This window comes from Budorcas taxicolor, chromosome 10, assembly GCF_023091745.1.
Source record: "Budorcas taxicolor isolate Tak-1 chromosome 10, Takin1.1, whole genome shotgun sequence".
Classification (NCBI taxonomy): domain Eukaryota; kingdom Metazoa; phylum Chordata; class Mammalia; order Artiodactyla; family Bovidae; genus Budorcas; species Budorcas taxicolor.
This window is the reverse complement of record NC_068919.1, coordinates 44,054,782-44,068,947: the sequence shown is the minus strand read 5'-3', so window position 1 is coordinate 44,068,947 and position 14,166 is coordinate 44,054,782. Positions and strand designations below refer to the sequence as shown.

At 36.4% G+C, this 14,166-nt stretch overlaps 1 protein-coding gene across 2 annotated transcripts in view; it reads left to right on the top strand.

Annotated features, from left to right (window-relative positions):
* TRIP4 (thyroid hormone receptor interactor 4) overlaps positions 1-14,166 on the top strand; it is a 50,387-nt gene that overhangs the window by 2,886 nt on the left and 33,335 nt on the right. For both annotated transcript variants that reach the window (XM_052646889.1, XM_052646888.1), the window contains exons 2-7: positions 2,377-2,546; positions 3,712-3,836; positions 4,908-5,120; positions 6,709-6,787; positions 10,030-10,159; positions 11,916-12,131. In XM_052646889.1, coding sequence (XP_052502849.1) covers positions 2,377-2,546; positions 3,712-3,836; positions 4,908-5,120; positions 6,709-6,787; positions 10,030-10,159; positions 11,916-12,131 — 933 coding nt within the window. The remainder of the gene's footprint in view (positions 1-2,376; positions 2,547-3,711; positions 3,837-4,907; positions 5,121-6,708; positions 6,788-10,029; positions 10,160-11,915; positions 12,132-14,166) is intronic.

Genomic DNA, 14,166 nt, shown 5'->3' with positions numbered 1-14,166 from the left:
CTTTTAATGGGGCCTACTAAGTTTGGGGATCAAGTTGATTAAACCTTAAAATTCATTAAAAACAGTTGTCTATTTTGTAAAAATTTGTATTTGATTAGAAAATGCTCTTAAGGAGGCCCAAAGGCACAGGTTTTTTCTATTATAGATTCTGACTCTGCAAATCAACCACCACATTAGGTAAAGAACCTAGTACATTTACTACCAAGGATGGGACAATTACATGATTTTTATAATTCAAAGAATATAGCATTATTTTAATAATTTTTCTTGTATCTCATATCAGTATGTCTATATTACAGTTTCCTCAGATCATGTAATACTGTCATGGTCTGATACCTGAATTTTTCCCTTCTCTAATGATGTAAGGGGACCACAGAGGATGATATGGCTGGATGGCATCACTGACTCGATGGACGTGAGTCTGAGTAAACTCTGGGATTTGGTGGTGGACAGGGAGGCCTGGCGTGCTGCGATTCATGGGATCGCAAAGAGTCAGACACGACTGAGCAACTGAACGGAACTGAATGATGTAATATAGTCACTGTAGAAAACTAAAAAAAATCACCAAAGGGTAAAGGAGGAAACCAAGATTACCATAATACCATAACCCAGCGATAACTCTATTTCTCTCTTAGTGTTTTTTCCTATGCATATGGTAATACATTTCTAAAATATATTCATTGTAAAGGAATAAAGAAAATAAAAACAAACCAACTGTTTTTAATCATCTCTCTTAGTGGTAATCATTTTAATGTGTAACCTTAGGTTTTCTACAAAAAAGAAGCCTTTTTTCTGCACACAATTGTATGGATATATACATTCCTTTTATAGCAATTGAGATCATATACTGTATGGGTTGTCCTACTATTTCACTTTATATGAGAGCATTTTTTTCTCAGGTAATAGTAATTAGTCAGGGAATTCCCTGGGGGTCCAGTAGTTCGGACTCCAAGCTTTCACTGCTGAGGCCACAGTTTAATCCCTGGTTAGGGAACTAAGATCCCCCAAGCCTGGCGACATAGTAAAAAATATGTAAACAAGTTACTGATTAAAAAAAATAATAATTAGGCAAACATTTTACTTTTAGTGACCACATAGATTTCATAAAGTCCAAAAACTTGAAATCATTTGCCCCTTCCATTAATGAAGGTTTAAATAGCCTCCAGTTTTTCACTAACTCAAATGATGATATAGTTAACATTTTTGCATAAATTCCTGTGTCTCTTATTTCTCTCTCTTAGATAAGAACTCTCTTAGAGAGTTCTATAAATGGAATTACTGGATTGTTTTTAAGGTGCTTTCAATATATGGTCTGATTGGTTTATAGAAAAGTACTGACTTGTACTCCTACCCCTTTTAGATTTCACTTTTAGAAACCCTTCATCCTATTTTCTTAAAGTATATCTACTCATTCTGATATGATGCTAATCTTTTTTTTTGCTAATCTTAATTTATAATTTTTAAGAATGTTAAATCTGTAACTGGTTAGCTTGTATATATTCATATTTTTAGCAAAAAAAAGAGATTTTAGGTTTTACAGTATAAAAAATAAGTACTTTGTATTGTTCCTAGGGATATACATTGACTGCAGATGTGTAGTTATGGAAAGTATTCTTACATTTTTTTAAAAAATAGCAGTGATTTTTAACAGTTTATTGAGAAGTAATTTTTGTTCAATAGAGTCACTTGTTCAAATGTAAAATTTGATCAGTTTTATAAGTATATGTAGCTTTGTAACCATTCCTCAATCAAGACATAGGTAATTCTTGCTTTGCAAGGTAGTATGGAACCATAAAAATGACCGTGCAGGCTTAGACCCTGCAAAGTGATCTTAATTTAAAAAAAAAAGGACAATATTTTTGTTATTCTATGACCTTCAAAATGTTTGTCGAAATGTTAAAAATTCTGCTGCTGTCAGCGTAGAGAAATTTAAAAAATAATAAATACTTATTTCGTACACTTAATTTTATGTTGGAGTCTGGTTGATTAACAATGCTGTGTTAGTTTCAGGTATATAGCAAAGTGATTTAGTTATATATATATATGTGTGTGTGTGTGTGTGTATCCTTTTTCAAGTTATTTTCCCAGTTTAGTTAGAAAGTATTTCTATGTTAAGGACAGCCCCACAAGCCTATTTTCAAAACACTGATTTGATTCTAGAAATATAAGAAGATAACATGAAAGCTAGACTATGAACTAGTTGGCATCAGTCTTTGTCGTAATCAAATTTATATCCCTAGCATCTAACCTTGAACTTGGCTCAAAATAAACACTCTAATGGCTTAAAAAATGTTTTTTACTACCTTGATCTCTGTTATGATTATTGAAAAACATGGTATAAACTAACTTTAACAACTTATTTCTTCGCTTCTTGAGGTATGTTTTGTCAATTGAGAGTGCTGAAGAGATACGAGAATATGTTACTGACCTCCTTCAGGGAAATGAGGGCAAAAAAGGTCAATTTATAGAAGAGCTTGTAACCAAATGGCAAAAGAATGATCAGGAGTTGACTTCTGATGCTCTGCAGCAGTCCTTCAAGAAAGATGGTAGGTTAAGTTAATGTGATTAACTTAAATAAATTAAAAGTTGAAATATTGGTAAATTGGCTGGTTTATAGGACTACATATGTTCTATCACCCGTATTCCCTCACAGCTAACTTAAGCAGAATCATGTTACATGTTTTTAGTTCAGTTCTCTTGTTGTATAGCTGCTAAGTCACGTCCAATTCTTTGGCAACCCCATGGACTATAGCCCTCCAGGCTTCTCTGTCCATGGAATTCTCCAGGCAAGGATACTGGAGTGGGTTGTCATTTTCTCCTCCAAGGGGTCTTTCTCACCCAGGGATCACACCCGAGTCTCCTGCATTATTAGCAGGTGGATTCTTTACCACTGAGCCACCTGGGAAGCCCAAGTTCACTTCTACTTGATCTGTAAGGAATATTGTTTTAGTTCAGACTTCTTCAACTTAGAAAATATCACAAAAACTCGTTTGTAGCTTCAGAATAACTTGAAAAATTTAAAACATGGATTAAAGAAAAACTTTATACAGTAATGTAAGTAAATGTTGACCGGTTTCAGTATGAGTAGCATTTACAAGTAACTAATAAGTTAAACAGTACCAAAGATGAGCACCAAACTAAATAAGTCATTATTATTATACAGTCTAAAATGTCAGATTTTAATTTAACTTCTGTGTTTTTGGCTGTACTACATGACTTGCAGTACCTTGGTCCCCCCACCAGGCTTTGAGCCCTGGCCCTTGGCAGTGAAAACTCAGGAGTCCTAACCACTGGGCAACCAGGGAGTTCTATTTAATTTAACTTCTTTTTGAAAAATTTTTTATACTCTTTTTTTTTAAATTGGAAGATGATTGCCTTACAGTGTTGTGTTGGTTTCTGCCATGCAATGTAAATCAGCCGTAAGTATAATTTAACTTATTAATGTTATGCAGTAGTCTTTATCATTGACTATCATCTTGAAAAATGATAGTTTGAATTCAATTCTGATTTGAGAGGAAGAGATAATTTAAAAACCTGCCTGACTTCTTGACTCTAAATATTAAGCATTGCCTTCCCTTTATTAGCTATTAACTTACCAATGAATCTATTGGTACTATTCCCAATCTATGTGTGTGTGTGTGTGTGTGTGTGTGTGTGTGTGTGTGTGTATATATATATATGTTTTTTTCTTCTTCTTTAAATAAATGTTAGATGGCCAGAGATCAGGAGACCAGCTGAAGAGGAGTAGGCGGAAAGGGAGAAACAAACAGGAAGCTCCTGCATTTACTGAACCTGATACAACCACAGAGGTCAAAACACCTTTTGATTTGGCCAAGGTGAGCACTCAGAAAATGAGGCTTTTTCTGGCTCTATGGAAAAGATGAAACACCTGATACATTTCGGAGAGCAAGGGGTATACATTGGTTTAGAATGGCAACTTGGCAACAAGTGCATGAATTTTAAAGAGTGATAATGATGGCATATTCCTTTCTATATGGTAGTTTGGTTGCCTTTTTTTTTTTTACAGCTTGATTACATTAATATCTTTTAGAGATTATAAATAGCTATGATAGTAAATATTTAAGGAAATGCACCAGGGCTTCAATTTCAACATTTTTTGTGGGTTTGTATTGAAAGAATTTGAACTCTAGCTGTTTTAAGATGTTCCTATTTTAGAACAGTCACTTCTACCACCACTGTCATCGTTATGTAGCATTTAGAGCTCTTTCATAGTCTCTCTTGGCTCCCAAAGTAGCCCCATGAAGTAAGCAGAAGTATTTATATTCAGGGTAGTTAGTTACACCAAGATGGAAGAGCAGTGATCAAAAAATTCATGGTGACCATGCAACAGCATGTGGAGAAGGGTTTCCAAAATAATGTGAACTTAAAAAAAAAACTGCCTTAAGCCTTTTGTTAATTGGAATAAAATGAGCAAACACTGTCATAAGCAAAAGAAAAAATATGAATGACCAATAAACATTAAAAATGTTTATCCTTACCAGCAATTAAGTGACCAGTTTGTCCCCTTAGTTGCCTGGACTCTCCTGGTTTTAGCCCTGAGAAGTCCTGTATTCTGAGATTTCCCCTGAGTCCTGGGCAAACAAGGATGGTTGATTATGCTACTAGTAATCAAAAAAATACACGTTAAATGCCTTGAGATACTACCTATCAACTTGTCAAAGTTTTTGTTTTTGTTTTTTTTTGACCGCACCACTCAGATGTGAGATCTTAGTTCCCCAACCAGGAATTGAACCCATGCCCCTGTGCAGGAGCTCGGAGTCTTCACTACTAGACCGCCAGGGAAGTCCCTATAAGTTATTATTGAATAGAACTGAGGTTTTTCTCTCCTGACCGCTTTCATTGTCATTAATTATTTGATGTTCTTTCTGATATCTTTGTACCGTTAGGCACAAGACAACAGCAGCTCCTTGAAGAAGAAGACGAAGTTTGTCAGTTTATATACAAAAGAGGGACAGGACAAGCTTGCAGTCCTGATTCCAGGTCGCCACTCTTGTGACTGCCTGGGCCAGAAGCACAAACTGATCAACAACTGTCTGATCTGTGGGAGGATTGTCTGTGAACAAGAGGGTTCTGGCCCCTGCTTGTTTTGTGGTTCTCTGGTAAATCGTTTCTCTCCTGTTTTACTGCACTTTGGTTTTGGTTTTTTACTATGCTTTTGACTTTATTACACCCCTGGTAAGTTCTCTTTTTCTTAGTAAATTTCTTCCCTAAGGTGTCCAGTAAATTAAAAAAAATTTTTTTTTAATTGAAGTACAGTTAATTTACAGTGCTGTGCTACCAGTAAATTATTATAGCATGAACTTCGGTCAAAACCCCAAGGCGATACCCTAGAATGAGGCCTATTTGTGAGATGGACTTTGATCACGTATATTGTGAGGAATCCAAGTCTTGTGTCAGATGAAATTCAATTCAAGAAAACTTTAGGGCCTGAAATGTCAAAAATTTTCGTCAGATCTCAGATGTGGCTCATATTTCTAGGGATGCAGAGTCACTGTGACATAATCCTCAGGTTTTTACAGCTTGTTTTTCCAGAACGCCTTCTTTTTATAATGCTTCATTATCCGAGTGAGTGATCTCAAAAGTGTAGCTGTAGTTACAAACACCCGAGTGAGTTGTCTAGAAGGCTTGTTCTGCCAGGTGAGCTGACTGGCAGAAGCAGTGGCATTTGCTGTTGGTGAAAGCATATTTTGTCTTGCTTTGTTTTACCTTCTCATGTGGGGCCTTTAATTTTTCAATATACTCAGATAATAAGTTGATTGACAGTGGATGACCTGAAAAATGTAGTATCTAATACAAAAATGTTCAGAAAACAGCAGCAAATATCCTCCCACATGGGGCTTTTCTCTAGAGAAATACCCGACAGCTGCTGGCCGGAACTCCATGTGCCACTCAGGCAACTGCTAGCAAGTACGGTGCTTTCTGTTAGGTCCCTTGGATCCTTCTGTTCAAGAAACAAAGTAATGCAAGGCAGATTGGCCTTGAAGTCTTGCAGTTTTATTAATTAAGCTTAGTATGAAATTGTTTTTAAGTAAACTCCTTTTTTGAAGTAAAATACTTTTCTTATACTTGTAGTGATTTTATAATAGAATTTTTTCTTTGCTTAACATGTTTATTACTTTACAAGTAGGTAATGTTTGAAGGCAAAGAAACAAAATACATGTAAAAGCTAGACTAGTTTTCACTGTTGGCACTGTATTTTGCCTCTTTTTCACTCTTTTTCATAAAACGCTTGCGGGACTTCCCTGGTGGTCCAGTGGTTAAGACTCTGTGATTCCATTGCCACGTGGTGCAACCAAAAATAAATAAATAAGAAACTTGCTTATAATTTCACTCGTAAGACTTGAATTTTATGATTAGAAATGGAAAACTTTTTTAAAAATATATTTTTCTGTATTCTTGGTGGCAAATGTTTGTCTTTTGAAAGTAGGTTAGCCTTTTTTTTTTAAACTAGTCATTTAGGCACACTTGCAGTGAGATCAGTTTTTTGTATGCTTCATAAAAGAAGGAAGAAATGGAAAGAGACTAGGGCGAAACTCATTTGTATATATATTTTTTGGTATATTTGTCTTGATTAAAAAACAGTTATTTTATTGCTGTATCTAATGTGTAATTTGAAGTTACTTTTTAAGTATATCAAGCAAACAATATCTTTTAACTATTGGATCATGTGTTTTGTCACTTTATTAGGTATGTACTCATGAAGAACGAGATATTTTACAGCGTGACTCAAACAAGAGCCAGAAACTACTGAAGAAGCTCATGTCAGGTAGGCAGCAATCTTTTAATTGGATCACTGTGGTGATGGATCTGTGATTATTGTGTCTGTGATTGTTTCTCTTACTTGTATCCTGGTATGTAAGATGCAGTTTATTTACTCCTTTATTCTCTAAGCATTTTTTAAAAAATATTCTTATTAAAACCACCTAACACTGAGCAAAAAAAAAATATAGTAATAATAATACTATTGGATTATAACCCAAAGAATATAATAAGAATTAACTGAATAAATTAATAAATGGGGGAGAAGGGACTGCTCTTACAGAATTCCAATTAATAAAATGAAGGAATTATGGGAACAGAAAATCATCATTTCTACACCACAATAGTAATAATTGCTACAAGCAGGATCCATTAATGGATGCTGAAATTATTGGATGAAAGTTTAAAAATTGGAGATGTGCATGATCGTGAAAAAGAAAGACTGAAAAACTGTCACAATTTGAAAGGAGACTAAGGAGAAAGGACAGCTAATTGCAGTGTAGGATCTTGAATTGGATCCCTAAACAGAAAAATAGTATCAGTGGAAAAGATGTTGAAATCCAAGTAAAGTCTGTAATTCAGTTAATGATATTGTACCAAAGTTAATTTCTTACTGTTGATAATTGTACTATGGTTATATAAGATAAGTTACTAACATTAAAGGAAGGTGAGTCAAAGTTACACAGGAATTCTCCGTTTTTTGCAACTCTTCACAGTTTTTTATAATTGAACAAAGCATAACAAAAATAGTTAAAGGGAAAACAATCTACTCAGCCCTTTCCATTTGTGCAGATATTTCATTCCAGCTTTATTTCATAGCTGTTTTTTAAATATAGGTAGATTGGTTGGTATTATGAGGTAGTAATCATAGTGTATACAGAATTTTCTGTTTTCTCTTTTTAACTAATATTTTGTAATTGTTTATGTTGCCATTCATATTTGTAATTTTTAGTGCCTAAAAATAGTCACTAAATTTATTTATTATAATTTGATTATTTATTTTCCCATTACTGGATATTTTTACTCTTTCCAAATTATAAATGATAACACAAATGGTCCACTTTGTTAATACTGTATCTTTTGATTTATTTCCTTGGGATAAATTCCCAGGAATGGGATTACTGAGTCAAAGAATATGATCATTTTTGACACTTAAGACATATTTGCCATATTCTTTTATCAAAATAGTATGCTGCTGCTACTGCTGCTAAGTCGCTTCAGTCGTGTCCGACTCTGTGCGACCCCATAGATGGCAGCCCACCAGGCTCTGCCCTCCCTGGGATTCTCCAGGCAAGAACACTGGAGTGGGCTGCTATTTCCTTCTCCAGTGCATGGAAGTGAAAAGTGAAAGTGAAGTCGCTCAGTTGGGTGCGACTCTTTACCACCCCATAGACAGTAACTTACCAGGCTTCTCCGTCCATGGGATTTTCCAGGCAAGCATACTGGAGTGGGTTGCCACTGCCTTCTCCAATACTGTGCTGCTGCTGCTGCTGCTAAGTCCCTTCAGTCATGTCCGACTTTGTGCGAGCCCATAGACGGCAGCCCACCAGACTCCCCCATCCCTGCCAGGCAAGAACACTGGAGTGGGTTGCCATTTCCTTCAGTGCATGAAAGTGAAAAGTGAAAGTGAGGTCGCTCAGTCGAGTCCGACTCTTCATGACCCCATGGACTGCAGCCTACCAGGCTCCTCTGCCCATGGGATTTTCCAGGCAAGAGCACTGGAGTGGGCTGTCATTGCCTTCTCCCAATACCGTGCTAGTCTACAACAATTAGTATTTTACCCCCAAACCTATCACTATTGGGTTTTGACATTTCATATTATTTTATTTTTATTGTCATCATTTTTAAAATTATTATTAATGAAGTAGAACATGTCTCCATACTTTTTCCATTAGCATTTTTCTAGGGTCTTGGGGTCGCTAAGAGTCGGACATGACTGAGTGACTTCACTTTCACTTTCCACTCTGATGCATTGGAGAAGGAAATGGCAACCCACTCCAGTGTTCTTGCCTTGAGAATCCCAGGGACAGGGGAGCCTGGTGGGCTGCTGTCTATGGGGTCGCACAGAGTTGGACATGACTGAAGCAACTTACCAGCAGCAGTAGCAGGGTCATTATTACGAAACAGGTGGTTCTCAGTGCCTTTTCTCTTTGGCTGCTTTGAGTCTTCATTGCAGCATGGGCTTTCTCTAGTTGTGGTGGGTGGGGGCTACTTTCTAGTTCTGTTGCTTGGGCTTCTAATTGTGGTGGCTTCTCTTGTTGCAAAGTGTGGGCTTCAATAGTTACGGCACATGGGCTTAATTGCCCCATGGCATGCAGGGTTTTCCCAGACCAGGGATCAAACCCTTATCCCCTGTATTACAAGGTGGATCCCCAACCACTGGGCCATCAGGGAAGCCCCAGTTCTTTTCTTATATTCAGAACACAAGAATCAATCTCTCTCTCTTTTTTTTAATTTTAAAAGAAAGATTTGACAGGACTTTAAATAGGCCTAGAGTTTTAGGTAAAGAGAAAGGCTTCATTATAGCCTAGTTGCTTTCCTAACACATTTTAGATCTTGATTCTATCATAATTTATGGCTATCTTTTCTGATATATAGATTGATGGTATGTTGTCACTAGGAAGATCACACATGGACCGAGAAATGGATGTGGGCTTTAGAGTTAGACCTAAGGTTAAATCTTGTTTCCACCTTTTAATTTCTAACTTACTGAACTTGGTGAATTTATTAATGTTTCTGAACTTCAGTTTCTTTGTCCATAACATAAAAATAATAAAAACTGTCTTACAAGGCTATTGTGAGAATTAAGTAATATAATATGTAATTTTATAGTCATCATCATTGCTTTAACATCTGATAAGTTCTCATTATTGATTTCTGTTCCTTTCCTGAAATTTCTTCTCTTTTTTCCTTTTGTTATTTAGTTTTTAGCTTTGATATATAGAAGTAGTTAAAAGATGATATTCAGTCCTACTCAATGAAGTTTTTCATCAGTAAGGCATTTTTATGTTGTTTTATTAAACAGTCTGTTATCCTTAGTAATCCACATTCCCATAAGGAAAGAGGTGGATCCTTAACATTGATTGAGAACTCACTGTGTTTCAAGTGCTGCTTGATGCCTGAGGAAGTAAAGCCTGGCCTGTGGTACCTGTTTGTTTTCCATTAAAATGAAGGCTATCATTTGCTGCACATGATACAGCTAATTTGTATGATACACGGACACCGTTTGATTTCCTTATTGAATTTCAGGGACAGAGAATGCTGGGAAAGTGGACATCTCTACCAAAGACCTTCTTCCTCATCAAGAATTGCGATTTAAATCTGGTCTGGAGAAGGCTATCAAGCATAAAGACAAGCTGTTAGAGTTTGACAGAACTAGGTATGATGTGGTTAGAATTAAAAAGCCTAAGAAATAGAGTAGTCCATTATTTTGGCACTTTACCTACAGCAAAAGAAGAACAAATGCTCTGTGTAAGAGGTCAGCCGCTTGTTTTTGAATCATGTTTGACTAAGATAGGCTCGCACCAAGAGGATCTAGCCTGCAACATGTTTTGTTTCTTGTCAAATGCTAGTGTACCCCCTGGAAAGTCGATTTGGATGGAATTCCCCACTTGTGGCACTTGAAGCCATTCAGTAATTCAGTCAACATAGGCTGGATACTCCATGAGAAGCTGTCTCTGGGAGAGTTAATACCATCTCATGGGGACATATGACTTACTCTCCCTTTTTCCTTTGACACTAAATTTATTTTCTGATTTAATAATGTCCCTAAATTGAGTTTTTACTCCTGTGCTTCTGTCATTTAGCCCTCTCACCTTTCTTTAGGAGATAGGTTTATGGATTTGTTAGTTCTAATTTTTTTTTCTTATTTTTGGCAAAATACATGTTGAAACCCAATTAATGGTAAAAATGTTTGAGTAGAATGTGTATGCTCACTTCTCAAGTAGCCATGTGGGAATCCTTAGAAAGACCCTGAATCTGTTACTGTGGCCATTGAATATGTCTATTCCTGGCATTATAATCCTTTGGTTAAATATACCTACTACTTTCAAATCATTTGCTAGGAATACATGAGATATACTTTGACAGCTATTCCCTAAGTAAGCCCATCACAAGATCTTTAAATATCACTTTTACCCTTACTCAGTGAAATTTATCATTAGAAATAGAGCACATTTTTTGATAAACAGAAACTGGAAAAGAGTCTCTCTCTATTGATGTTTCCCTTATGCCAGTGTGTTTCCAAGGGCACCAATTTCATTATGTAAGTTTGTGTATAGGACCACTCTCAGTCTATTTTAAAACTTTTATAATTCCAGCTGAGTCCTGGAAAATTGAAATCAGAATCTGATTTTCAGTATTTCCCTATGCCTATGTATATCACTAATTATTAATTATTCCTTTGAGACTGATTTTGTGATTTTGGAGTAGTCACTTCTTTGAGGCCCAGGTTTATTATCTATAGAAGGAGAGAGTTGGGTCATCAGGATTCCCTCTAGTTCTTAATTTTTTTGTTGGTATGATCTTAGAAATAAGCCTGATTGTCTTATCTTGGAACTTGGCCCTTGTATATTAAGTGAAGGACTGGGGATGAGGTTAGGGATGGGGTGGAGGAGGTGGCAGGAACTGACATGTAGTAGTAATGCAGTAATAAGATATCCTAAGAATAAGCTCCAGGACTGAGAGTCCAGGATAGAAGTCCAGTTTCTAAGCGAAGTGGCAGCAACTGGGTCTAGCAGGAGTAGTCTAGGTCCAGATTGTAGAAAGACTAGGTTATTGAGTAAGCTGCCAAGACATGAACTCAGAGGCAGCAAAATGACCCATAAGCCCAGTTATAAGAAGGTGAGGGCTGGACTAGTAGGAAAATAGGAGGACAGTGGATATGGTGCTGTGTCCTTTCCTGCCCGAGGGTGAGATTCGTTCTAAGAGCTGAGCCTGCAGTGGGAATAAGGTATATACAGAAGCTGGAAATCAGAGCTTGACCTGGTTTGGGAACATTCTGGAGCATCTACATTTGAAATAATAACCTTCAGGACAGCATTTCAGAGGGAGCAACTTGTAACAGCTTCCCAATAGTCAAATCCCTGTTGGTTAACAGGTGAGCTAATTGCCATGTGTTCCTTTTCTTTCCTTAGCATTCGAAGGACCCAAGTCATTGATGATGAGTCAGATTACTTTGCTAGTGATTCTAACCAGTGGTTGTCCAAAATTGAGCGGGAGGCCATACAGAAGCGAGAGGAGGAGCTGAGAGAATTTCGACATGCCTCTCGCCTCTCTAAGAAGATCACCATTGATTTTGCAGGCAGGAAAATTGTGGAAGATGAAGATCCTCTAGCTGAGTATCACAGCAAGTAAGTGGGCAAAACCAGAAAGGTTTGAGAGAATTGGGGAATTTTAACTGTAAAGGATTTGCCCTCCCCCCAGGCCCACCCTTTAATGGGTTTGTTATTTTTGTTAATTTTTAAAGTAATACATTCATTTGGAGTAGAAACATGGACGAGTAACTAAGAAAATTTTGAAAATGAGCAGTGAGGGTAACTTGTCCTATTAGATAACTACTGTGGTTTTATAAAACGTTGTTTTTAAAGCAATGAGGTACAGTTTGGGCACAGGAATAGATAAATGAAATGTAATAGCATCCAGAAAAGACACCTGTATGTCTGCATTGTGTGTGTATGGGTGTATGTTTATAGTTACATAAAACTTTTCTGAACAGTAAGAAAAGGATTGAATAAACAAAGGGCTACCAGCTTTGAAAAAAAATCTACATTAGATCTCTTACCTCAAAAAAAAAAATCTCTACTTCAAAGTATGCTGTGATAATAAGTTTGACTAAAGAGTTAAATGCAAGAGAATTCCCTAGTGGTCTAGTGGTTAGGACTCTAAGCTTTCACTGCTGGGAGTCCCAGTTTGATTCCTGGTCAGGGAACTAAGATCATATAAGCCCTACAGTGTCACCTCCTCCCACACCAAAAAAAAGTTGAATACAAAAGAAATAAAAAGGATCAGAAGGAAACAAAATAGTAGAAATTTATACTATAGTTAATGTCTTGGTATAATAAAGCTCTTTCTAAGCAAGATACAAAACCCAAAAGTCAAAAAGACTAAGATATTTTAAATGTAAATAAGTACAAGACTGAGAGAAAGCATTTTAAACAGTTTTAACAGTTCAGAAAAGCAATGCTCATACTATATAAAGACCTGCAAGTTAAAAAGGTACATCCGATGGAAAAATGGGCAAAGGCTAAGAACAGATAATTTACAGGTAAGGAAATGAAAAATAACCAATAAACATTTGAAAAGATGCTCAGCTTCTTATTTGGGAAATGCAAGCTTTGAAACGTAATGTATCATTAAGTTGTTTAAAATTTATAATATTGCATAATCTGTGACCAATAGTATGAATATGTTCTCTTACTGTGGAGGGGAATAGTAAAATGTCCAAGTCTCATCACCAAGCATGAACCCTGATGGAAACTATGGGTTTGGTGATAATGATGTGTCAGTGTAGGTTGATCAGTTGTGACAAATGTATTTCTCCAGTGAGGGATAGTTGATAATGGGAGAGGCTATGTGTGTGGCAGGGGGGGCGGCAGTGGGGCATCAGGAGGTAAATGGGAAGTCTCTGAATCTTCCGTTCAGCTTTGCTTCGATCCTAAAGCTGCTCTAAAAAATAAAGTTTATGAAACAGAATTTGCATCACGGTCAGTTTCAGGTTATCAATATGAAGTCACTGAATATAGAGTTGAGAAAAGATGAATGTTAACTCTAGCATAGCACTGAAAAGAAAATGTGTGGATATCTCATTCCACATGTTTCGGAAATGGCATACATATCTCTGTCTCCCCTCTCTCTCTGTTATACACACGCGCATGCACACACACAAAACTGGATACAGGCGAACACAGTGATGCTCTACTCGACCCAGTCCTTGACCTTTCTCTTTGACTTGTGGCAGATCCATCACAGATTTGTCCTAAACAGAGTTATTCTCTCCTTAAGGCAAATTCTACCACTAACTTCCGTAAATTTGTTTTCAACTATTGCATGTATGATACACAGATATAAGGAAAAAATTATTTCTGGGTGATGGGTATAGGAATTTTTCATGTTATATTAATTTGTGTTTTCTTGTTTTCCATAATATGCATGGATCATTTTTATAACAAAAATCATTTTTATGTTCAATAAAAAGCAGTTCAGCCTTTTAGAAGTAAAATTGGACACTATCTCAAAATTCAAATTGTGCATAGCTTTTGACTTTTTGACACTAGTTACCAAGATGCTAGTTTCTTCATCTGTTTCTTAACAACAGCAACAAAAAAAAGTTGCCATTCTGATACATAAAAAATGGTAGTTCATCATAATTTTTATTCACTTCCCCCC